This window comes from Myiozetetes cayanensis, unplaced genomic scaffold, assembly GCF_022539395.1.
Source record: "Myiozetetes cayanensis isolate MyiCay16 unplaced genomic scaffold, myiCay2020 scf7, whole genome shotgun sequence".
In the NCBI taxonomy this organism is placed as follows: Eukaryota; Metazoa; Chordata; class Aves; order Passeriformes; family Tyrannidae; genus Myiozetetes; species Myiozetetes cayanensis.
In genome coordinates, this window is record NW_026087964.1 from 49,497,384 (window position 1) to 49,525,051 (window position 27,668).

The window sequence follows — 27,668 nt, forward strand, 5'->3', positions numbered from 1 at the left end:
CATACCCTGCTTGGGGTGTCCCTAAGAGCCTGAAAATTATAAGCTTCCTTTATGACCTTACGAACCAGGACAAGCTATTGCAATGGCTTAAGAGAAAACTGATTTTTAATTTTTCACAAGTTTCAAAATTACCTTTAAAACACCCTATTAATCCATGTATGTTTATTTCAAGCAATTCAACCTGGATACAATACTGATATGGTCTTTTAAGAAGGCTTAAATGGTCTCTGTACTCCCAGTATACCTTCTGGCTCCCTGGCACATCTCTCTCCAGCTCTACCAGTTGGAAGAGCAAAACAGATTAAAACTCTCCAAAACTGGACATTTAACAAGTGGAAGAATGGAAGAAGGAAAGAAGTTTCCTGCCTTTCCCAACAGACAGTCCTATGCACTTGTAAGTGACAGCAACGGAATGGAGCCACTTTGGGAATTTCATGTTTCTAGTAGAAGTGAGTGAGTGCATCTCCAAAGAAAAACCTTCAAAACAAGGACAATTTCTCCCCATATGGTGAGCAAATGATGGATAAACATATAGGAGAAAGTTTCCATTAATGTAACAATCTACCTGTACTTGCAGCTTATGCCATAAACAACACACATTAGTGAGTGAAGGAAGAAAGAAAAGGGAAGTCAAATAATTCATTTTCACCACCATTTAGCTCTACTAAAGTATCACCAAACAAACAACACAGCTAAAGAATAAAGTCTTGCTGACAGTATGGCCTGAGCTTCACCTGTAGTGCGCAGACAGGTTATCAGAATTCTTGGAGAGGTTTTCTCTTTTAACGTGTACATAAAAAGGTTTTCTAGTAGGTATAATTCAGTGGTAAAAATAAAATTAGTATTTAAAAGTTGTGATATATCACTACAATTCTGTTAATGGTCCTTTTTGTTCTTTCTGAAGTGGAGATATACCACAACATTAGAAAGTTTGATACAACTAAAGACTGTTTGTGCCTAATAAACTTCTATTTCCCCTCCCGAAGGTTAGGGATACTTTAGCCTTTCCTAGTGACTGAGGCCACCTTGGAATCCATAAACAGGAGGGAAAGAACTAATTCTTACTCAGAAGAAGATTCTACATCAAGTGTATCTCAGCTCTACTTATAATTGGGCCATATGTCTAGAAGAGTCCAACTCTAGTAAAAATGCAAATAAAACCCCACAAATTATTTCTTCCTTAGCGCAATTTGATACATACTGCCTCGTAAAATAACCAAATAGACTTCTGCCTTTGCAGCTTTCCACTTAAGCAAGAGTTAATGTAGCTGCGGTCAGGAAATGAGAACAAACAGTCCTGTGCACTGAACAGAATCAGCGCTGGAACAAAGGGCCTAGACAGCAAATAATTTTTAAAATAGTGATTTGCTGGACTGCATACGAGTTGTTTGATTTTATTCATTACAAGTGAGTTTTGAAAAATAGCAGTTCTTTGTTCCTGGAGCCCCCTTGCAGCCCAACACGCCGCTTACTAGCTCAAGGAAATGTTGGAAATAATTCACTTGGAGAGAGGTTTCAAGCCAGAATATCTTGTTTCTTCTCCATTTGGCTATTTGGGGTGATGATGCCCCTCTTCACAACACAACACAAACAGCACCATGCATGTTAGAAGGGCACTTGATGCTGGTGAGGAAACCTTCACTTAGTACAGTGGACTTGCACAAACACCATCAGCAGGACCAGGGTGGAGCTTAGTTCTGCAAAGGGGTGAAATCAATAGGATTTAGGGATGGTGACCTCATGCCAAAGACCAGAACAGGCACACTGCTTCAAGTGCGCAGACGACAGAAACATGCTCTGAAAGAGAAGCTGGTTTCTTGTGAGTCCTAAGTGCCAACCGTGCACCACACTCAGACAATACCTCTTGCTCTTTGGCAACTCCAGAGCACTCATGGACTTCCTGGAGGGTCCAATAGCCTGCAGAGGAGGCTTAGCGACAGGCGTGGTGAGCAGTGCATCCAAGAGCGAGTGGTAGACACCAGGTTCGGAGAGTCTAGCAAGCGTTTAAAAAGACCCCATAAACAAACTAGGTGACCACACAAAGTTCAGGTTGGTTGGGACCATTGAAAACCTCAAAACCCATATGGAAAGCCAAGGATAACTGATGTAGGAATTATGCCTAAACAAGAAATCCACAAAGTGGATGTTGCACACTTCAGGGGATGCACATGACAACCCACTATGATGTGAGAAGAATTTACTTTTTTTTTAACTGTTAACAAAGTAAAGTAAAAATTATTTGGAAAATAGTGCTTATTTAATCTTTTTCTCATCTTTTTTAATTTTATGGTTCTGTGTATGCTTTATAATGTACAGAATTTATTAGTACATTAGGTTACCTATGTAATTTAGAAAAACATAAAAATACATATTATTTCATAATCAAAAATATTTTACTGATATGAATGGATGATTGAAAAACCCGTCAAAAATTTTAGTCTCAGCAAGCCTTTATAAAAAGCAATACGGTAAAGACTTAGATGGAACTCAGAGAGTTGTTTTTAAGCATTGAAAAGTTCCTCAACGACACAGATTATTCTTTGTCACCCATGCAACACAAATAAATTACAGTTAATTTACTAACTGAACTGTAAAACAGGTATCATGAGGAACAGAATGGTAGAATTACTCACCAAGGGTCAGAGTGACAGTCAGGAGGTAAGACAAAAATAGGGCATGGGAGCGTTGGACATATTCTAACAATTTGCCCACCACACTAGTGTTAAAGAGTTGATCTCACAACCTTGCCAGGGACCAGTTATTCTTGTGTGAACTTGAACTTTCTCAAGCCAAGCTAAAAAATATTCCTTTTAAAGTCTATGTCTACCTGGCCCGGACAGCAAGAGCAGCAGACACAGTAGCAGCAGCCACGCTCTTAATTTTTGATCTCTGCTTGAAAGGAGAAAGAACCGAAAGAGGAGTGGGTCCAAGGATTGGCAGACTTCCCAAGGGATTTTCCTGCAGTACTTTTGTAGCACAGAATCTTTGAGCCAACACAGGAGAAAAGAGAGAAAGCAGGAAAGATTGACAGAGATACAGTACAATACCAGACCACATTTAACCACTGGAAATTTACGTGATTGTAGATTTTCAGCTCACAGAGATGTGAAACAATGTCTTAGCCACTTGAATACTAACAGAGAAAACAGCCATTTTGATTTCAACCACAAATAAAGGTTTCCCTTCACCACATGAGCATTTAGCATCTGTCAGCCTTCAAATTCCACATCCTAGACTCTGCCATGCACCCCTGGGTCATTCCCACTGAACCAGTCCCCAGAACACTCCGTGTGGATCCATATGAGCCTCCCTGGTGTGGACATAATGAGTCTTGAAGATCATTTATCTTCTCTTTTTCATAATAAATACTAAACATAGAAAACTTGGAAATATTTGCTGATATAGCTTCAGTAGGTCCATTTTTAGCCACCTTTACTGAACTCAGCATGTCCCTCACCCCGTTTTCATTTTCTCTACTTATTATATTGGTGGAAATTAATGTAAATAGACAACAAAAATCTGAAAAAATTAGACTGGCTTCAAGATAAGTTCTACTCTGGTAAATCTGTAACTTGGGTTCTTATTTTAAAATTTCAAGATTATCCACTGAATTGCTGTATACTTTTTTAAAATAACTACAGAAATCAACAGAACACTCTAAACACTTGCACAACTATATACCACTTCTCAGATTTAAATGCAAAATCAGCGCCTGTACCTTGCTTACACCTAGTAGTCTGCTGTAGATATACCTTAGAAGATTTACCTTGTATGACTTAGAGATGATTTAGACTGAAAGCTTGAGATTTTACTGAAAGAATTTGCTTCGTAAGTAGGCAGAGATGCTTCATGCCTGCCCAAAAGCAGCAAGAGAAGAAAAGTCATTAATCAAACACTTATTACACCTCTGGCAATGTTAACTAACCCTCAGGAGGAGTTAATTTAAGGGGTTTTTTTAAAGTCCTCCTTTCCCATAAAAAACAACCACCACCACAAAAAAAAACCCAAAACAAAACAAACAAAAAAACCCCACAACAACAAAAAAATAAAAAAACCAAAACACCAACAAAAACTGCACACAAAAAACCCCAAACCCACAACTCAAAAAAACCCCACTGGACCAAAAAGGGAAAAAAACCTAAAACAAACAAACAAACAAAACACAACTTCCCCCCCCCCCAAAAAACAAAACAAACCAAAACACAAACCCTTTTATGGTTTAATACTTTGGAGTGTTCATTATGGAGGGAAGTATTTTCTTTCACTACTGGTAAACACTATACTGCAGATGTCCCATCACTGTAGAAGTTAATGCTTGTGTTCTCCTCCAAAAACTTCAGGCTACTGGACAATTTAAAAACACACACTCTGTAGCAAGTGTGACTAACCTTTGAAAGTCAGGTGAATAAGATGTGGAATATCAAAGCACCATCCAATATGCACACTGTGCCTTACCCCCAAAACCTTCTTCCACTCTTGGACACTATATATTCTCCTCACGTCACCAACTTTTGCGAGCAAAGTCCTTCTACCCATGACTGCTTTTCCTCCTCCATTAAACTGCTTTAATTTTAAAATTATTTTTCTAACTTTTGCCTAAAAGCTACTTGAACTTCTAATTATTATGTAAATTGCCAGAGGGTCAGGAGACACCTATAAGCTGCTCCCTCACAACAGCATCATCATCAAAAAATCAGATGAAACTGTATGACTTTAACTAAAAGGGAGATTTATATTAGATATTAGGAAACAATCCTTGTGAGGATGTGAGGCACTGGAACAGGTTGCCCAGAGAAGCTGTGGATGCCCCAACCCTGGAAATGTTCAAGGCCAGGTTGGATGGTGATTTGAGCAACCTGCTGTAGTGGAAGAAGTCCTGGCCTACAGCAAGAGGGGGTTTGAAAGAGATGATCTTTATGGTCCCTTCAAACTAAACTATTCTGTGCTTCATTGTGTCTACAATTAGTTTCTGATCGTGCCTTTAACGCAGGTGGGCTCAGATGTACCTGGCAAGAGTAGGAGGCAGCCCAAGGACTGTTTCCACACACGGGGCTGCAGAAGGCGGCCACCCCACCAGGCTGGCAGGCAGGGGGAACTCAGTGGTCTGCGTGGCCACAGCACACTTCATGGGGGGATGAGGTGCTTTATCAGCTGGCAAAAAGCTTGCTGCATCCAGAGCAGGCAACTCCACGGCTCTTTTCCTAGTTGATATTAATTTCACAAGTAATAGTGAGACAAAATACAGAGAAAAAGTCTCTCATTTGATTAAAATTACAAAACAGCAATTGACAACTCTTTCTACATTGTGTTCTTGCATCTTTTGTAAGAAGAATAAGTGAGTAGCAGGTGAGGGTTTTTTTCCCTTCTTTCCTAGGAAGCAACTACTCATTCCCTAGGAATCAGACAAAACCAATTTTTGGGGCATTTTCACAGCTGAAGTTTGAACACTTGTTTAACCACAAAACCAAACTATTCAGGTAGTTCAAAGCAGTCACTCAAAAGACAACAAACTTGAACGACAGTAAGTTGTATATTAGAAACTCTACCTAGTGTAAGTAGATGGCCCTTTAGGCATTGTAGCTACCTGGCACCTGATATTTAAAATCTAAAAAATTGAAGGGAGATGAGGTGTACGTGGGTAAGGCTTCCAAAAGGTTCCCAAACAGAAGTTCTATGAAATAAAAGGAAGCAGAAGTAGCATTCACAAGAAAGCAACATTTCCTCCCCCAGATCTTACTTCCTCTTGCTTGTCATCAAACCAAAACAACCATTAAAGACCTGACAGTTTTAGTTTGGTCAGCCTTAGACATCCTACCCAACCTGATGCTAATTTGCCAGTTAAATGACTAACTTCTGTCTTTGCAAACTCCCTTTTCCACGATGACTACAACTGAGGGAAGTTGTTTAGCAAAACTGGTGCAGAAATGTCAAACCTGTCAAAAAGGAGACCTGTCTGAGTTGAAGAGACTACAGCAGCCATTAACAATTCACAACAAAACAGGTGTATGCACAGATTCTACCCTTTCCTGGAGTTGACCTCAAATTCTCCAAAACTTCACACAGCATCTATATGAAGTTTTACAAGTCATAAAAAGGGTCTTGAAGAAAATGAGGACAATGGGCATGGTATATGCTCCAAAGGGAGAACAAGCTGACTCAAAGTCTTATTTATACAAACATTGAATACAAACGTGTTTCCATTTTTCACTTGATTTGGCAGTAGCTAGAAAAGGACTAAGAAATTACTCCTGGAGATTTCTGCAGAGAATATTCTTGGCTGTTGACTTGTAAGACAGTACACAACAAAAATCAAGATTAATAGCTACTATCTAATACTACGTCTTTGTATTTATATCAGGCATAATTCCTTTAAAAGAAAATATAAACCTGTATGACTGTAAAAAGCATGTATATAAAAAAGCAATCTAAAGACCTGCTGGCATTGCATCTGCTTTACATTAGTTTTGTATTTTCCCAGGAATTGCCAGATTCTGTGGTTTACATGGTCTAAGGTTGCCGGGATCACTTTTTAAGATGACTTTTTGCAACTTTCTGGAAAGGCTATAATTGCTCTTAAATATTTTATTGCTAAACTTACAGGAGGACACTACACATATGAAATAGAGTAATAATACACTCCAAACTATAGTAGTTGGCTGTATTGCCATACTACTAGTTAAGGCTTTTAATAAAGAACTAAAACTACAATAAAAAACCATTATGAAGTCTGCATTATAAGCAGTGATCTTAATTTTAATCTAGTAATCAAATCCAGATTGTTCATACATTTCACAGCAAGCTTTCTCCTTCTTGGTGGTTTAGTAGTGGGTGGTCCAAATCACAGAGTTTCACCCAAGATGGAGCCCATTAGGGAAACAAGGACCTATGCCAGTCACTGACAACAAATGCAAGGCTTCAGTAGCAAGAGAAAGTCTACTGACCTGAGTTCCTGACATGGCACTCACCAATTGCTCCATACAAATTTCCAATAGCTTCCATTTTGTAAAAAAGGGGGTTTGGGGATCAGATTTGCTGTATTTCCCAACCAAAAGAGCATTATAAAAGCAGTAACATCAGCTCAGTAAAAAAAATTAACATCAAATATAGTTTGTCTCGTTTCAAGAGAGAATCAAGACTACACAGCTTTATCAAATAATTTATTTTCTCCTTCCCACACTCAATGCTAAACTTTTCCTCTACAGCTCTGAAGAAGCTGCTCAAATTTCTGCCCTTCTTGAGCAGAAAATTCTTATAAACTACTTTTTTGACTATTTGTATAAATAATTTGGTTCTCATCCTGAACCACCATGAACATATCAGTCATTTCTGTTTTCTCATGTTGAAGCTGCTGTCTTCCCAGGTTAATTTTGCCAAATAATAAATGTAGAGCCATAGGTCTTGAGTGAGAAAAGTTTTAAATTTCATTTTCCTGAACTCAGATACAGAGCTAGGATTAGAAAAGACTCCTTGGTACTCAGAACACTGTAGTTGTAATGGTACCTGCAAAAGGCATCTCTGCAGCCCAATAGAATCGTAGAATGGTCTGGGTTGGAAGGCATCTAAAGATTATCTAATTCCAACCCCCATGCTGTTGGCAGAGACATCTTGCACTAAATCAGGTTGATCAGAGCTGCATCCAATCTGGTCTTGAATAATTCCAGGGATAGGGCAAGTAGATGTAATTATACTAGAGTTTCATTGGTAGGCATGAAAATCAATTATTGAAGCAGTAATTTTTCCCCTCCCCTTTTCATCCCAGGCTTTCTGCTAAAATAAAAATCCTCATCAGGAGTACTGCCATACATTTCCTGTGTGTATTTTTCATCTTTGGTGATTTGAGAGAATGTGCTGCTGAAAGATCACAACCAAATCTCCTTTACTGTATTGGTTCAAACCAAAGGTTACCATGAAGGTACCCACACCACCATCACCCACCATCTCTTCCTGCCTAGTGTCATGTTAGTTCATGGAGGTACCTGCTTCTCCCAGACAACAAAAAGTCTTCAAAAGACAACCAAACAGACCTTTATTTTGATGTCAGGTTTCTCCTCACCTCTCAGCTAGTTGAGACTACCGCTTTAAAGGTGGGACTGTCAATTCCAAATCTTAGTATTAGTTTTCTAGTTGAAGAAAGCCCACACAGGTATAGGCAACAGTTTATTTCTATATGTTCTACAAAAGCACAAGTCCCTGTCTAGAGACCTGGCAGAACCAGGCACTGTTAATTTAATTATCATTTTTAAAGGAACAGCTTTGTTTCGTGTTATAACTTTGTGCTTGTGCATGTTTAATGAACACTAGCTACCTGGAACTAAAGAGCATTCCTACACAATGAAACACAACCCATCAGAGAATGTTATTGACCTTCAGCAGGAGTATCATAACCCTCCAAATTACTGTCACTGTCTAATACTCACAGATGATCTCCAAACCACCACCAATCTGCCAAGGTAAGCATCAGTAAAGCAGTCCAAGGCCAGTGACAGGAAATTTTACAGATAATCCCATAGTTTCTTTGATTGCATCATAGCACAGCACAGTGTTATGAAATTAATCCACATTTTTATATTTTTTAATCCATATTCACTTTTAAGTTGTTGAGACCACTGAAAAGCTACTCCATCCAAGTGATAGGGTGGGCACCCACCAACAATGTACACACACTAAATATTGGGTCTTACTGTAACTGGTAAGAGTTACATGAGACTGTTCATGAATTTCCTCAGCTTTATTTAATTTTTCTTCTTCCCCCTCCTACCATTTCCAGGAAAATCCCTAGTCACAGTAGATTAATAAAGTTTAAGTTAATGACAAACAACTGTCTCTCCTCCAAGACAGACAAATCCAGGCTAGAACATACAGATAGATCGTTAACTGAATCAACCCCCCCATGAATAATTTACCTCCCAGGAGCTGCTGTGGCAATATGTTCAGAAAGTCTGGGAGAGGGGACACTGCCAGGGCAGGAATCTGCTATTGACAAAGGAGCAGCTGCAGGTTCTGGTTTAGCACTGTTTTCACTCCATTCACAGTAATAAAACCAAGTGAAGACACACAGAGAAAGAGATTTTTAATCCACATTAAAATAGTATGTAGAACAGGAAACAATGTGCATGAAAGTGTTAGTATATCAAAAAAAGAAAAGAAACCCCAAACCCAACCAACCAAAAAAACAACCAGTTTCCCCTCCAAAAAAACCCACCAAAAAGACCATGGAGTTTTCAGTAAAATACAATTAGGGGGATAAAATAATGCAAAATACACTTAGGAAGAATCATGCTTTCAGTGAAGGTTGAGAGTGTCCTGTTGTCTTTAAACTCAGAAAGCCAAGTAGTATTTTAGAGCTTTATATGCTTTTCATAACAACTTTCTTGGGGTATTAGTTCTGTGAAGGTTAGACTATATATTTCTCAATATTTTTCATATGCTTTTATTCAGTAGTGATAGGAAAAAAAACCCAAATCTAGAAAATATTGTCTTAAAGCTCTCTACTTGAAGAAAAGCACCTATCAGACATAGCACTATAATACACAAAAATAAAAGTAAACTACAGTGTAGAGAGGAATCACAACAACAAGTTTTGAACTGACTAAATTAGCCACAGGGGTAGGTATTGCCACCGTGCTTTTTGTCTTATATTAGCATGCAGAATCAAGTATCTTAATCAAGTGCTTAAGTATTGAAAATTATTGAACACTTCTTAGGAATGACCAGGGAGCAGACCTCATAGGTGGTAAAGACGTGGATGGTAATTCTGGTGTACGTGGCATCTCCAAAGTCAGGGTAGCTATGGAGTTTTTATTCAAATTAATACGGGTATCCTGGGCTCCTGCTCCATCAGGTAGATCTGCATGTATGCTTTACATATATTTATGACATGGGGGAGAAAAAAATAAATGCATTACTTATGACAGGTTGTTTCAGGACTGACCAAGAGTAGGATGAATATTTTCCAGCTGCTATGGATTAACTAAACTACAAGTCTGGAAAATCCAGACACATCTTTACTCAAGACAATGAACTGACACTATGGTTTAAGGCCAAACCCAGATCTATACCTGGATGCTCAAAAGGAGATGGTTAAAAGTGAACATTTAAAACAAACTTGGAAATACAGTGCTGCAGAAATAGAACTAATCAGTTCTACTAAAACACGTAAATAAACTTTATAAAAAGGCCAGACACTGCCTTTCTAAGTTTTAAGCAACTGGTTTAAAAGCTGCAAGGTACACATTTCAGTGAGGGCTTTCTACTTCTATTTCTTGTCCTTCTAGCTGCTGAAGAGAAAATCTATTTTATCCACACAAAAATCCCTAGCAGTTTACAGTTTAGAAATAAACAATAATAAAATCCCACAATGAACAGTTGCCTTGGACAATGCCTGCCTGAAAAGCTGAATATTACTAATTATCATAGTCATACTGCTGGGAGACACCTAAAATTTAAGCTTACTCATTTATATCAAAAACTATTCACAATATTTCTTCAAAGATCAGATGTACGCTGGGAAACAGACATGAGTAGGGCATGTTATTTACATGTAAATAAAAAAGCAGCCCATTGTTTTGGAAACAGTAACAAAAAGTCCAAAATTTAACATCAGTAATTGTTGTGCATGGGGATATTGGGTGAAGAAATTACATCTTTAAAGTAGTAAATGAAATTAATTTCACCATTCATAAACCATTTTTGGAACTAGTGACTTTTTTATTATGAATTTATGGAAAACTAATAATTTTAGTAGCCTTTCTCAAACTACTCCCATATCCTCAAAAGACAGACTTTATCAGAGGCTTCTATTCTTTGTATTATTTAGAGAGGTCTTTTCTTCTACTTCTCGCTAAAGCAATTCACCCTTCAAAGGGATAAGAGCTGGTGAGATAGATAAACACAATGCTAAGTTTAATAACAACATGAAAATATTCTCATTACCTAGGGACATCCCCAAAACATACAAATACTTGAAGGTCAAACCATTCTGCCTTTAAGAAGAAACCTTGACAGAGAGTCTAAGTGATAATCTTTCATAGTTTTCATTGCACTGGTGTTATCTGGAACTCCCACCTGTCTTTCCATTCATAAAGAAATTATATAAACCCAGCAAAACAATTTTATACACTACTTCACATTCCTACTTTAATATGCAGTATTCTATCAAATTATTATATTGTGGTGTATGTGCACTCAGTAACACACTTGGGTTTAGTAACACAGTACACTATCAAGTTATGTGATGCAGGGGGGCAAAATCAAACTGATTGTCACTTCTCATCAAAACAGTCTTTAGTGAAAATATTAAAGTGAGTATTTTCCCCTAAGGAGTTATCCCAAAAGGTGTGTAAAGTGTGGTACCCCTTGGTCCATCATTTCCAGGGCAAATCTTTATGCTGTGCATTGTTAGGCATCCACATTGGTGACTGTTAGTGTTAGATAACTTGGCTATTACCTGAAGTCTCCATTTTCTGTTTGTCTTTTCCTAAAGACAAAATAACAAATACCATAAGCTACTGCTGTACTGTATAGCAGCATAAACCCTCTGAAAAGGAAACACAGGCTTAATATGCCTCCAAAGGTCTCTACTCCTTTCAAGTTCCCAAGTTGTGCAATAAAAAAACCAACACCCTAAAGTCTGTAGAAGCATCTGTTCACACGACTAATTCCATCAGAAGAACGTGTAGGTCAGCTGCAAAAACACCAAACCAATTGCAATGGTTCTCACTGAGCAATTACGAAAGTCTGGGTTTTTCTATGTGCTTTACAATTACACCTTCGAGGTCTGAAACATTATCTGGTTCAATAAGCACTGCAAAAGCCAAAAGGGAGTTTTATTTAGAAGAATTCTTACTCCTGTAGCCCCTCAAAAGGGTCAGTAATTTTACTGATTTCTGCAAATCTCATGTTGATTTTGACAACACAAACACATACCCCATTTTTAGCAGATCCAGAACTCTAATCCTGTGATAGTTTTATACTATTCAGGTTGTTTCCAGTATGCAGCAGGGATTTAATTGTTTTTCTTCCTATAACCTGTGACGGTGCAATGCAATTTCAGCTCCATGTGTGAGAAGACTACTCAAGGAGTCCGAGAGACTCAAAAGAAAAACAGACAGAGCTAAGATAAAAGCAACTTTTATTAAAATACTCTTCAAGCTTCAGAACGCATAAATTAATGAATGTGTAGCTACTATAATACATTATTTTACAGGAGAACCATAGGGCTGTGAAGCTTTTATAAACACAAGAAAGCCTATAAGCTTCACTCTGTAATAAATAAATACTACTGTCTTATCTTACGTTAAAGCTCTTACAGGTACACAGCAACATTGTGCTCAATTATTCTTTTTTTTTTTAAGTTTTCCAAAACATGAATATATATTACTAGTCTAAGCAGCAGAATCCTTATATTGAGCTTTCACTTCAATTCACAACATTGGAATATATTTTTCTAATTTATTTTTTCTTTGCTTAAAAGCAGTCTGTCTTCTTGATGTACTTTGTAAAACATTTACAACCACTCTAACATTGACCTGCTCATCAAATCTAAAATAATTGTCCTGGTAATTATGATAGTTTGAAATAAATGCATACAGTTCCTCTTCATCTTCTTCCCCCAGCCCCAAAATCAAGGTAATACAATTTCTTAAACTTTTGTTCAAAATTTTCTGCTTTTTAATGGCCTACAGTAACTGAAACTCAGCAATGCAAATTACTCCTTTCAGGCAAAAAAAAAAAATAAAATAAAATAACTGAAACAGCCATCTCCTCCCCCATGTAGGGAGATTCAGTCACCCAAGTTGTTCTGTTTTAAATACATAATTTTTTGTCAACTAATGATTAGCACAAAAACATTTTCATCCCATTTTTTACACATCAGTAGGAAAGTGTTAGAAAAGTATAGAAAAGGCTAGAATTGCTCTCGCAGAAAGGCTAGTGAAATAAGTTTTCTTTTTTCTCTCTTTTTTTTTTTTTTTTTTGCAAAGCAGATGGAAAAGAAGAAAGGAAGGAAGTGTTTGTGTTTTGCTTTTGCAACTTGGGTAAAATCACTGGACATTAAGAACACGTGCTGAGACTTCATGGTGCCAGTCACGTAATTTTGTATATTTGGGGCTAATGACGTGGCTGTGAACCTTTTCCCTGTGGAAAGAAGTGATAGAAGAAAAATAAGAAAGAAAGAAAGAAAGTTTGTCTCAAGCAGTTTCACAAGTGAGCATGCAAACTCCATGCACTATTCCTATCGCTTTGTTTTCCTCTCTGTCAAAAAGTTGGATCCAGTGTTAGTCAAAGTCTCATTGACTTTAAGAATGATAAGATTTAGCCACTGGTTGGTGCTCATTTTGAATAACATCCCCAAGCAAGGAGACAAGTGACCCTCATTCGCAGTCCAGAACGACACCACTTTCCAGCTATGCCTTGCAATCTGATGAACACTTGCAAATCAAAAACGCCTTGTTAGACTTGGGAAAACACACCAACAAGCTGACCTCGTACAGACAACCAAATCAGTCCAAGTTTACAGAAAATCTCTGCACAAACTCTACTACTGGACTGCAGCAACAGATTTAAAAAGGTTTGTCTATGGAGAAAAAGACCTTGGTTTTTGACATGCTGAAGTAAAAGGCAAAAAAGAAGCAGCATTTTAAAAACATTCAGATGTCACACAAATGCACCAAACACTACAAGTTAAGAATTAAGACATGCAAAGTATTAAAGTAATAAAAATGTAAAACGTCAACTCACTTAGTCTTCTTTGCAGCTTCATTTTCTGGTTCTTTCACTGAAAGAAAACAGGAATTTTTTATTTTCTAAGGCGTTAAATACACTGTGCCACCACACTGAGATTTTCTCCTGTGCCAATACATTCACCACAGCAGGAAATTACAACAACACTTGTTAGGACTCCTTGATTCTAAATATCCCCCAACGAACATGAGTTATGTCTGAAACTTCAAGAGCCCCTTTGATAGTAGAATTGCTGAAAAGTGGCTCTGCTGATCTCTGCCCTTTCCTTTGGCCCACTCTCCATGCTGGCATAGAGAAAGGTGATTTGAGAAGGTGAAGACGAATGGAAGTTGAGAGGCATTTCTTTTGGACAAACATCCAGTGGGTTTATATCAGGTGATAATCCAAGCGTCTGTTTGCACCTAGGCTATGACCCATCAAGGCTCTAGAGGCCTGCACAAGGAATAATGTAAATTCCGAGCCCTGATTTTAAGACTGGCAAATCTAGTTGCAGTTATTTTTTACAGCATTTGTCAACATGATAAATTCATCTGTACTGGATAACATGTTATTTGATGTTCAAGTCCGTACTCTGCCCTTACAAGGACTAATGAAGGGAATGGAACATGGACAATGATCTATTAATAGAGTAGCACAATGCAGTGCTAGAACAAAACAATCAGAAATCTATCCAAATTCAGAATATTTATCACACATGGACAAGAATCTGTATTTGGGGACATGTTATCACTGGCTTCTAGAGATAGTGGATTTAATAAAATCTGCCCCCAGAGAAGGGGTCCAATTTCCTCAATGCCTTCTTTATTACAGCACTAGCTGTGAAAAGCAGCATAATGAAATAATCACAAATCTCATCCAGTGAATTATAGCTGACAGAATAACATGAAATTGAAGTTCTACAATAAAATTATATGACTGGGAATAACCTTCCCCACATCACCTGTTCCAGTCCACCAATGCATGTAATCACACCGTAGCATAAGCAGAGGATGGAAACACAGCCTGGGAATTAACTGAGGAACTATGGATTTGTGTTTCTGACTGGTTAAATCATTGCATTTCACATACTTTTGTATGCCTGACAAAGACTTTCTACATGCCAGAAAACACCTAATTTTTTCAAGCATAAAATTTGAACAGGAATGTTGCCATTTTTATAATAGAGGGGGGAAAAGAAACAACAAATAAATACATACATGCCAACATCTTTGGGACTAGAAATGGAAATTTTAAGATCTACCTAGAATGTATTAATTCAACTTAATCAGGAATAGTGTCCGGTAATGTATATATGCTGCGCTATTCAGCTATCACAAGAGTTTTACAACAATATTTTCCTCTTAATACCTCCCCTCACCCCCAACTTTTAAACAGTTCTCTGTCCAAGGTCGTTAACTTCTGTTTCATTTAAACCAAGCCACTCACTATGATCAGTGCCCGTGATTTGGGCGAGGATGCGGAAGGAGCGGGACTGGGTGGTGCCTGTCCGGGGATGCCAGTCTTCGGTGTCTTCAATCAGGCGCTTCTTGCTGGCATCGCTGTGGGTGGGGGTGTGGTAAAACTCCGTGTAGGTGTCCACGATGTGCTTCCGTGGGGGGCTGCATCAAGAAGAAGAGACAGCAGTGAGTGAAAAAGCTTCAGAGACCACACAGGTTTGGGTAGCTACAAAGACACAGGGCAGAACTGTGACTTTTCACAAGCGTTTAAAGGCAGCTTCTGCGTTTAAAGGCAGAAGTGCAGCAGTTCAGGCCAGCCTGAACACAGATCCAGTTCTCTGAACAAAACACAGCTTTATAATTACTCTAAGTCGACTGAAATATTTTTTCTTGTTTCACTGATGGAACATTTGAAACCATAAAAGACAGTATTATAGAGACATTTACATGTTTAAACTTTTACCGTTTGGGTGGGTTTTTCCTTGGAGATGACAGAGTAAGACAGCAAGAGAAAGTTTTCCCAGCATAAACAGGAAAAGGAGAAAAAGAAAACATGAAATAAAGTCAGAAAGCTGAAACAGAAATGCAGTGAATTATTTTATTGAATTAGTTTTGATTTTCCCCTTGAAAAGGGGGAATTAAAATCCAATTAATAGTGATATTCTCATCCTACCACTAAAACCACAGAACTCCCTTAAACTCCTTACAGGGTTGAGGGGGGAATTTGTTTCGGTCAAGCAGGGTAGTCTACCTAGTTCAGATTAGGTGCCCCTTGGCTCACAAGAGGCAAATCATGGCCATGTGCATGTGCAAGGGTCACACAGTACACACCAAGTCTTTCACACTTAGCAAAGCCTGGATCAGAACCAGGCCATTTGAAAGCATAATGAGGAGATACCCTCTTTGAAGGACAATAAAGTAAGGTGATTGTTTCACATGGCAATTTTCCCTACAGTAACCTACATGCTATTATCTATGCCTACACTGGCAGACAAGAATACAGGATTTTAAAGCTTTGGTTCCAGTAAGTGATATAAACAACATGTAATGGCACTGATCAATTTAGGAAAGGAAACAGAAGAATCAAACTGTATGAGTTACTCCTAAATTCTACATTTGTTATTCCAAAGTATTCATCTTTAAGACCCTCTGAGCGTTCATTTATTTTTATATAATTTACAGGAGAAAAGCTGTGCAAAACTAGCTCATAAAAATAAAACTTCCAATAATTATTAAAAACCAAAACCCAACAGAATGTTAAAAGTCACTTTTATTTTGGCCACTACTTGCTCACTATACTCTTAATGTCCAAACTATTTCTGGTAAAGAAAGGTAGAAAATATGAGTGAAAATTATGTTAACTGTTAACAAGTAAGAATTAGGTCCATTCAATGGAAAGCATTAGTAAATACTTACAAGTATTAAAAATACTTAATACTTGAAAGAATGTGAAAGATATGATACAAAATTATATCAAGACATTGAATTTATTGAAACACAGCATTATTGAGGTACACGTATCACACATCAAAGTTACCATCAGAGAGAGAGGCGTAGAAACAAACACAGTGGTATTTCCAGGATGGAGAACAAGAAGTACATAGAAAAATTAAGTAAAGCATCTGAAGAGTTAATAGCAAAAAATAAAATCTAAAAATTAAAACAGTAGTTAAAGGTGTGGAAATACATGAAAATGTAATTATGTACGTGCAGTTTACTGCATTACAGCAACTATCTCAGTGAAATAAATAGTCTTTCACATTTGTTGAAAGTGGTATAAAGGAAAAATCCTGCTGATTTCTCTCGTGAATCCTACTGGTCTCCTCTTTAAGGCATAAGAGTCTACTAGTAATTACTCACTGAGGCAACAAGGTGGTGCCAGAGACAAAGGAAAATTCAATGAGACAGGCTCTCCCTTAACTCAGCCTTGAGGCAAAGGGAGAAAGGCCAATAAAACTTTAATCATTTAACATCCTAATATGCACAAATCACAGTATATGGATGTTAATTTTATTTTTCCTGCATGAATTCAGAATCCAGCCCTTCATTCTACCATTCTCAGGGCAATGTTATTTTTATACTGTATTTCACCATTTACTAGTTGTATTACCAACACTAATGAACTGTAGATGCACCAAGAATACACAAACACCACACAAAAGTTTTGTAGAATAAAAATAAGCTGCAAAATGTAACACAGTGAACAGCAAAATCACATCATGTCCAATGCAGACAAAATAATCTACTGCACTAAGAAAAGCTGAAGCTGTTTTGCAAAATTTAAATATAAAACTCTGTAAGAGCTATAATTTTGCAAAACAAGAATACATGCTGGTTATTCCAACAGGAAAAATGACCATAATTCAAGTCCAGTGCTGTTGATACTAACTTTTTCGCTGCTGTTATCTGCAAGGGAAAAAAAGTATTTGACGTGTTAATTCATTCTTTGTTTCTCAAAATACTACAGGAGTTTCCAAATCCAAGCTCTGGAAAGGCCATATATTCCATAAACCAAACTTACAATCATCAAGAGAACCTACAAGGGAAAATTTTAACCTAGCTGCACTTGAGTGAAGTCTGTGAACATCTTACCTGTTTTAAGCAGCAGGCACATCTTCATGCAAGAGTCAGCAAGAAGGTCTTGATAAAAATGCAATTACACACAGCCCAGTGAAGGCAAATTGCTTGCTTTCTAAGCCAGGACTAAACAAGGGAAACAAAACTTCCTTTCCCCTCCTGAAGTGAAGTTAAATAGTTTATATGCTGAATGTGGTTTGAAGGAAGCCAAAGGAAGGGAGGAAACTGTGAGTACAACAAGGTGTATGTCCTTTGCTCACAGCATTGCTGTTTATGAACAAGATACAAATTGCTTTTTTTGTTTGTTTTGAGAAAATGAATGATGCAAACCAGAGAAGTAAAATGGAATTTATTTCAGACTGACCCATTATTCCAACTTCAATGTTTTTGATATTTCATAGATGCCACTGATACCATTTTAAATGGGGAGATAGGCATCATTGTAGATTTTTTTTTTCTATATAAAATTAAGTAGTGTAGCAGTAGACAATCACCTTAGTAGCTTTTGTCTGCTTGTTTTTGTTTTGTGCCTTAGGACTGCAAGACAGTCCAAACACACTATTATAAGAAAGATTTCAAAGTAAAGTAATTTTTTACAGCTCTAAAATGTTTTCAAGATTTCCCAAACTAAATCTGCAAGGCTGACAGTGAGTAAGGGATTTCTTCACCTCTCAACTATGATTATTCATCCTCTTTGTTGGTATTATTCATCCTCTCAGTAAGGCAGGGCACATAGTAGTGCTCACCCAGTCATCCTATCTTGGTTGTCAAGTGCTTACTCTATGCCTGCAGCACTTCCTTTCAGGAGACTTGCTTTTGTTGCTATTGTTCCTCTTTTTTAGTACTAATTGCTGGTTTTGAATACTCCTTACACAGTTATTTGTTAAAACAGTATTCCTGGAAAGAGTCGTTTGTTAAAACAAAATTCCTGGAAAGATAAGAGTCGGTTTGCTAAAGTGTATTCAACAATTCTACCAGCACTGAGCAAGTCCTTGGGATCTCCTGATTTCATACTTCATTCACTTCATACTTTCATTCACTTCTATGCAGAGTGGATTCCTGCCACCAGCTGTTTAAGAAAGGGCTGGAAGTTACCATGACTACAGTGTGATATAAAATGCATATGGACTGCATTTTATGAGTCCACATATGGAAAAAATTCATATTAAAATATAAAGGGAATACGTACCTAAAGAAGTTTAGAAGCTCAACTGAAACTGCAATTTATCCATTATTTTAGTTGACATGGATGTTTACCTTTATGCAGGGCTCTTCATATACTTTATATACTGAGAGACTATCAGAGCACAGAGGCACAAGCCTACTCTTCCAGCCTCTTTCATTTGTGGGATGGGAGATAGTAACCACACCTTTTAGCTTTTAAGCCCAGGTTTTAAATTCTTAAGACTGAAGAGAAACCTACAGCTCCTCTCCTGCCCTTTTTATTATGTAATTCAACCTGCTGGACAGTGCTGCTGGGCACAGAGGCCAACTGGTATGGGACTGCTCATGCTCACCTTCCTCCTCTTCCCACAGCACAGCAGTGGGAACCAGTCCCTGAGGTGTTGCAGCACCCAGACCCTGCCCTGTAATTTCTGGGAGAGACCAACCTTACTGCAGGTCTGAGTTCCTAGGACTGCTGCTGAGCTCAATTTAATTTACTAATCTACTGTTTACTAGCCTAGATGTTACGCAAGGTATAGCATAAGCCTTTTATGCTGGCTTACAGTTCCTTGAATATTCAGTCTCCGACATCCACTTTAACATAAACAATTATTTGAATATGCAAATTAATCAAATTTTAAATCTGCACTGCTTTTTAAGGGTAAAGCTGAAATTTAAAGTTGAGGTATTTACATTATAGCACTGCCAAAATTCTGCTCAACCCTGACAGCGTCCTTGAATACATCCTAAAGTTTCTCCCGTGTTGTGCAGAGAAGTAACGAGACATCTGGCCCTTTGCCTCCCTTCTGGGACATTTTTCCGCCTTTTCTGCCGGTGCCACGGTTGGTCTTTCAGATCATCTGATTCCCAGCCACCCCAGCACCCACTGACACTTCTTGACAGACTGCTCTGCATTTTTAAGTGCCTGCTGCTTTCAGCCACTGTATTCGGCGTCAAAATACACAGTGAGACATGGACACTGAAATTAACACCAGGCTTGTTGTAAGGTCCAGAACACATTGCGTAAAGCATTTTGAGGTCCTTGTTCAATTTAGCTGTCACGCTCTGTAAACTGATTTATCGCTCATGAGAAAAATCATCACCAACAGTCTGGCTTGGCCCTCCGAAGCATCTCTCTTAAAACGCGAGTTCCTTCTGACGGTTAAATGACGCCTCCAAGTTGTGTTTTACTTAGCCCTTAAACAAGCCCAGCTTTTTTCCTGCGACGAGCTGACCCTAGCAGGGGGGAAAAAAAAAAAAAAAAAAAAATCCCACCTACCCATTTTGCTGTTTACTCTCCCCCTGGTTTTCTCTGAATCCTCGTCGCGGCCCCTCGGCTACATCCTGGGCGCCGTCGCCGGCAGAGGCGCTCGGGGCGGCATTTAGCGCGGCGGGCTGCCGTGGGACATTAACTGCAGGTTTAGCAGCGCTCGGCACAGGCGGCCGCTGCTCGGGGTTAGGCTTGGTGTGAACATGCAGCCCGGCCGCGGCAAACGGGGCCGGGGCGGAGGCCGCCAGCGAGGGAGCCGACGCCTGGGCCGGGGTGAATGCGGAGGACGGTGATGGGATGGAGGTGACTCTGGAGGAGGTCACGGCTCCAAACGGCCTCGGTGTCTTATTGTAAGCCACGCTCGCTGTGGCAGTGGCTTTGGGTGCAACAGCAGAGGCAATGGGCACAGGCTTAACTACTTCAGTAGGTTCCCCCTATGTGAGATGAGAAACAAAAAAGAAACACACAACACCACGCCAAAAGCATGCACATTCCTCAGCAGGGGTTTTCGTTGTTCTCAGAGGAGATAACCCACCTAGCGGGAAAAAGGGAAGCAGAGGAGCAAGCTTTATCGAGACTGCAGCCATGAAATGTATGGAAAAACAATCCAAGCCATGCATTTTAGGAAAGGAAACGATCCAAACATACACAATCAATATGAAATTCTTCGATGCTGACCCCTCTCATCATATCCAAACCAGACACTCCACAAATCAAATTCAAAAGAAACTGAAAAAGCTCTCTATTGCGAACCCCACCGGGTAACTCATGGAAAAAACAGAGTTTTTTATAAAAATCCATATTCCATCTCCCAAAGCCAATTTTAGATATGCATGTTCTCCAGACACAAATGGAATGTGCATGTGTGCACACACACTATACATACTGATCTGTTGGTAAGATCTTTAACAACAGAACTAGAGCACATCGGTGTTCCCCAATGTCTTCACACACCTTTGTCAGATCAATATATTTAAAAAGGTGGGATTGGTTTTGTGGGGTTTTTTTGCTTGTGTTTTTTTTTTGTGCTGGGATCCATGCTCTTAACATTATGGTTCCCAAACTGTGGCCTTTCAAGGTCACAGTCAGCAGAACAGTAATATACTAGACATTATTTATGGCCAATGGAGAGAATTTTAAAATAAAGGCCATTTATAAGTATTTTCAAGTTTGTAACTGGTCTTTTTATCAAAAAGCGAGATTTGAAACTGTTGCATAGAACAAAACATTAGAAGAACTCAAGAACAAGTAATTCTCCAGGGCTTTAAGGAAAGTGAGGGGATTTGTTCTCTGAAACTGTAGTATTTGGATAAGCTTCTTTCAAATACAAAGAAAGATCTTAGTGTCCATTAAAACAAACAAATCCCCAAAAACAAAGAAATCTCCACCAAAATAAAGCCTACTTACTTCTGTTTCTCTCTCAAGTACAGAGGAAACACATCAGCAATATCTTTCTGAAACAAATTTTCTGAGAGTTGGAAGATAACATTTATTCACCCTTTTTTGGGTTTCTTTTGGATAATCATTTGCCAGGTCTTTCCATTTTTTTTTTAGGAGTAGAAAAAAAGGTAATCACTCAAAGATCAAAATGCTGTAATACTCTTAATGCAACACATGGAAAACAAGCACATTATACTGAAAGGAAAGTTTGAATGACAGTGCTTATCAATTACAGGGTTGGATAGATAGATGGATATTGGTTAGTGGCACATGCTACATTTCTTCCTTGTGAGGATGAACATACCTTTGGTACATGAATAAGATCAGGTTTTTGAGCAGAAGTCACCCTGGAAGAGGAAAAACAAACATTATTGTAAAACCCAAATTCTTTAATGTTTAAGTATTTCCCTGTTCCACCTCACCACATCCACCCACAGATATACAAAATATATAATTTTGTTTCCTCTAAAGGAAACAAGAAGTATTCAAGTTAAACCTAGAACACCATTGTTCACATAAGGAAAAGGCAAAACAAAACTGAATTAATTTGTCCAGATACAGTGTTAGGAACTCTAACATATCATGAAGTACTATTTGATTTATAAATTCATAGTTCTCTATCACCAGTTAGGAGACTTCAGCTCCAATTTGCTTGCTGTTTTCTATGCTTTCACAAGAAACTCTGTCAAATAACTCAAAAGCTCAGGTCAGATAAATTGCATTTTAAATAGTACATAACCTATATGCAGGCTTAAAACAGAAAGCTTCCTTTTAGAACAAAAACCCTTCTGAGAAACTTAGCAAGTTAAATAATACAGAAACTTTTTGCACAGTCTTCTGTTTTCAAAAGTAAGGTTAATGTCACTTGAACTCCACAGTAGATGGCAAAAAAAATTTTCTCAAACAATGGGCACATTGAAACTACTATGGGGTGGTGGGAAGGAAAGGAAGTATCGCAATGGAAATGATTAAGTAGATAAAGAGTTGATAGATTTTGTTCCACCTAAAGTGAAATGGCACTGTGTTACAGGTAAAAGACATCTTACTCAATTGGGTTTTTTCCAGATTTGTGTATACTTGTACGCAAAAATACACATTCACACACTAAATTTAAAAATATGTTAAAAATACAGCAAAAAATATGACACAACATTGCTGCTTATACACTTGAGTATTTTCATGCTGTTCTGATAAAAAGTGAGTTCTTGACACATTTCTAAGCATTTCTGGCCATATTTGGTTGCTGCTCAGAGAAGCAGTCACCCTTAACGATCCAAGAACCACCAATCATATCCTGCCTGACATCACACAACCCTGATTTCCAACATGGCTTCTGAACAACTGAAAAACTGTAGCTGGATAAAAGATAATTTGCTAGGGAGGTAAAAAGGTTCATTTAACTGGAGATCAGCTAACAGAATCTACAATTTTAAAAACACTTCTATTGTACAAACCAGCTTTTCAATTTTTACCAGAAGAACATGGAGAGCTAGAATTGAATTAGTCACACTTGATACCTTTAACCACTCCTTTTTTTAATTTTCCATTTTGTCTCTTTTTTTTTTTTTCCTTCTTTTTACTATTTTGCTCACAATATTTACTCCTTTCCTCAAAGTCATTTGGCCCTCAGTGCTCATCAGATTCCAGCAACAGGAATCCTGCTGCAGGTTCAGTAACTAACTTACAAAAAGCAAAATACATATAATCAAGATGCTATGTTGGCATAGGAAAAAGGAAAAAATGCATAGCACAAGAAGATCATCTTCTGCACTTCGCCTTCACCCCTTGTGCATCACTGCTGACACACATTATGTCCACATCAGCAGCAATTCTCAACAGAGAGAGGGTTTTGTCCGCTCTGGGGAACAGGGCTATTCTCCCCTTTCCCACAGAGTGTGCAGCCTATGAAAAGCCTGACCTCCGGCCCTCCACAGCACTGGGGTGCATCATTAATCACTCCTAATTGCAGAGTTGTCAATTTGCAGCAACAAAAGCAACATGGAGGAAAAAAAAATGCCAATACATATGGAAACCTTTCTTTTTTAAGACCAGAGTTAGAAGGAAATGTGCATCTGGCTTTCTATCTTACATACATTTTTTTTTTTTTCAATAAAGCAACTTGAAATGTTTTATGTATTAATTAAGTTGATCCAACAGGAAGATGTATGAAGACATTCATTATTCAAGCCAACTACCATATTTCACGCTTGAGAAAAAAACTTCTCTTTGCTAATGCTGGACCTTGAATTTCAGTCTCATAAAAGAAACATACTTAATATTTTTTGTTTTTACAAAATAATCAAATTTGAATTTGCAATGGATAAGATTGCTCTGTGTTCATAGGTACTGCACTGAGCAAAAATCATTGCAAACTACTATTACCAGATGACCTGAAAACATACTTTTCAAAATTCATCTTCAAAAATAACATACAAAAAAGAAAAAGAAGGAAAGGGTGAAAAAATGACTTGAGAATCAAAATGTTCACAATGTTCCTTTTAAACAGTGGAGGCAGACAACATAACATTACTTTATTTCCCTCTCAAACGTACTTGAAACAAGGACATAAATTTGTTTGCCCCAGACATACTTCAAGCAGTTTAACTTGGCCTTGTTAACGTCAGACCATAATCAGACTAAAATCTGTGATTTATCCTGTATTGTAAAAAGAAAATGCTCACCCAGCAAACTGAGCCACTAAGATCATAATGTGAAAAATGCATAGTGGTTAGACAAGACAGTACAAAAGGAAACGCACACTTCAAGCTGAAAAACAGTACACATCCAACACACACATTTAAGCAAATTCCTCCTTCAGGGCTATTTCCTTTAAGATTTTCATAGATACTACAAAATTGCATAGCCAAAAAATAATTAAACTGCAGAATCTTTTACAGTTTGTAGCTGTTAGCACTTCATTTGCCACCTAACAATTAAACATACTAGGATTTCATGCTGATTTGGTCCCATTGAACATATGAATAACTGATGATAACTGATGATTTGGTTTTCCGAATGAGATGACACACTTGTCCTGTTACTACTTACTAGAAAAAGTAGGATGGCTTGAAGCATGATATTTTCTGAATGCTTTAAAACTAGCAGTTCAGCATACTAGTTTATACAATACTTTCAATAACATACAAACAAAGCAAAGACATAAAAGCTCAGTATAAAGGCTTATTATAAACAACTCACACAAAAGACCTTGGCAAATGGTTACAGTATCAAACTTCATAGAAATTATTATAAACAATAAAACCAGAAGCAGCAGCCATCACTTACTGACATACTAATATTGAAAATAAAAGTGCACAGATTTTTTGCACAGGCTTCTGCATCAAAGTCATTTATTCTTTCTGTCAAGGGGGCGGAGGGGGCAAAGCTATATTTAGCTTGTGTAAACAGCTCATTTCAACCAAACATGATCAAATTTGCTGTCTAAACATACCACAAGCTGTTCCTCTCTGATGAATAGTTTCATGACATTTAATGCAATTCAAAACATTCCAACTTCCAGCACAGCCTTATTAGGAAAATGAATTAGTCCACTCTTCACTGTAAGCCATATGTCCAGCAAAAACTATTCATTCTTTAAATTCTCCTATTATTCATTCACTTTCCAAGTATTTCTCCCATTTAAAAAAAAAAGAAAAAAAAAAAAAAAGACCCACAAGTAATTTGACAGATTCCTTCGGTAATTACTAGTAAGTGGAAAAACATGTTACTAAAGCTAAAGCTACAGTTCTTCATGCTTCTGCAGGGAGTACACCATCTCCAGAGACTGATCATCAATGAAAACTCTGTTATCTTCATAATTAGCATTATGGAAGCAAGCTCAATGCAAGGCAGGACTTTTTTGGACAAATCTCAGTTGTCCTGTGTGTTTAACCACACAACAGAGGCCCAAACCCTCAGCAAATAAATCCCTTCATTGAACCTAAAATCCAAAAGACATTTCAGAGGTGTCTCTTTTCCAAATTGCATTGAAAGCCCCACATCCCCTGTCCTTCTGCTCCTAAGTCAAGGGACTATAATGTATTCATAACTTGAAAAGCAGATGCAAAAATCAATGGGAAATTCACAAGAAGGTAACTGTGCTCATACAAACTCCTCTATAAACAAGGGGAGCACACAATACTGGTATTAACAGAGATACTGCGTTTGCAGTTTTCACATCTCTGTAACTTGAAGAATTGCTCAAACTGTGATATGAGATATAAGAAGCTGCAACACCTTCATTGAATTATAGAATCATGTAGGTTGGGAAAGATCTTAAAGATAGAGCCCAACCATAAACATAACACTGCCAAGTCCACCAAATGCAGTCAAGCTGAAAAGTTTTCCACAAAACTTTATTGGTTGTTCTGAACTGAACCTTTCTAATAGAAGGATGGAAGAAAGGAAGGATTCCTTTCCTATCCCCCATCCCACCCCTCCCATTTTAAAACTAACTCCTTTCTCCTAGCTCATCAATGACCAGGATACAGGTTTTGGAAGCAGACACTACACCCCTGAAAAGCCATTGGTCAGATCTTCCTTCCAAAAAACCTGATCTTTTAGTGGTTTTGCCATTGTAGTCTGCAGTTCTGTTGGTTAGCTTCATTTTATTTCTAGAGAACAGTCATTAGACAGGGCAGGAAGCTAAATAAATTTGCTTTTCATAAATTAGCCAACTCCTGGAATAAAGATGACAAGCAGAAGACATTTAACATATATAACAAGTCATGACTTTCACTAGGGGTTATCTGAATAAAAATAAATGCAGACATAATTTAAAGCACAGAAAAAAGAATAATCAAAATATATGTATTTCTTTTCCTTAAACACAAGCCCCTTCTCTATCACAGACAATTAATTTCTTGCCAACCTTGCTCTGACTCACAACAATAGAGAAGCAAGAACATTGTTAAGCTTGCTTCTTGTTGCAATTTATACAGCATCCGAAATGGTTTCCTTACACACACTAATATGACATACAACTGCATTTCCCACAGCTCTGTAGAAAGACACACTGCCCCAGGCAACACCAGTCAGTAAATCAGCACTTCAGCAATCTTGCCAGGACAAGCATCTGTGGCCTTGAGATTGCAAACCTGTCCACATCCCAACACGTGGAAAAGCAGAGGTAGAAAAATTATCATTAAGTATGACTCACTGAAAATTGGAATCTGTTGCAGCCATTGAAAAAAAGAGATTTTTTTTTTTTTTTGCCTAAAGAAATGCAGCAATGTTTTCAAATCTCTATTCTGTCATCGTGCTCACTAACATCTCAACAGATGGCTGTCAACATTTTATTTCATCAGTCATTCTCTTTTTTCTAGATCACTGTTTTAGTTTACCTTGAGTTAAACATACCAAGTTATGTCAAATAATGTTAACTACAATAAAACAATGCAAATATCAGTGCTGACTGCCTGCTTAGGGAAGGAAATGGCAATTTCAAACTAGTGATATAGGAGAGAAAAGATGGGATGCAAAATGGTACTTCAGATACTATACTTCTCCAGGAGTCTTGGTACTAACATCTCCTTCTGCAAACTAATTCTTACATTAAAAATGCATAAACATATCTGTTAACCCATCAAATTCTTAAGATTATTCAGTATGAGCATATCAAATCAGGTTGTCAAATGGTGGGGTTCCTTAGGGTGCATTTTAGACTCAGTGCTCTTCAACATCTTCATAAATGACTTGGATGCAGAACTCGAATGTTTACTAGGCAAGTTTGCTGATGATATTATACTGGGGGAGGCTGGGGGTCCTGGTCAGTGGCAAGCTGGATATGAGTCAGCAGTGCCCCGGCAGCCAGGAGGGCCAACCATGTCCGGGGGGGCATCAGGCAAAGCATAGCCAGGTGGTCGAGGGAGGGTATTGTCCCACTCTACTCTGCACTGGGAATACTGTATGCAGTTTTGGGCACCACAATATAAGAAAGATATAAAACTATAAAGGAGCACCTAAAGGAGGGATACAAAGATGGTGAAGGGCCTTTAGGGTAAGCCGTATGAGGAGCACCAGAGGTCATGTGGCTTGTCCAG

At 38.0% G+C, this 27,668-nt stretch overlaps 1 protein-coding gene across 7 annotated transcripts in view; it reads right to left on the reverse strand.

Annotated features, from left to right (window-relative positions):
* The window catches only part of PDLIM5 (PDZ and LIM domain 5), a 128,064-nt gene that overhangs the window by 35,188 nt on the left and 65,208 nt on the right, over window positions 1-27,668 (reverse strand). Inside the window, exons 4-9 of one of the 7 annotated variants that reach the window (XM_050338655.1) lie at window positions 21,932-21,974; window positions 20,197-20,312; window positions 15,640-15,657; window positions 15,166-15,338; window positions 13,738-13,774; window positions 12,114-13,134 (exon numbers count right to left, since the gene is read on the reverse strand). In XM_050338655.1, coding sequence (XP_050194612.1) covers window positions 13,041-13,134; window positions 13,738-13,774; window positions 15,166-15,338; window positions 15,640-15,657; window positions 20,197-20,312; window positions 21,932-21,974 — 481 coding nt within the window. In that variant the 3' untranslated portion in view covers window positions 12,114-13,040. Of the gene's footprint in view, window positions 1-12,113; window positions 13,135-13,737; window positions 13,775-15,165; window positions 15,339-15,639; window positions 15,658-20,196; window positions 20,622-21,931; window positions 21,975-27,668 lie in introns of those variants that run through there. The other 6 variants (XM_050338654.1, XM_050338650.1, XM_050338648.1 and 3 more) reach the window with 6 other exon arrangements.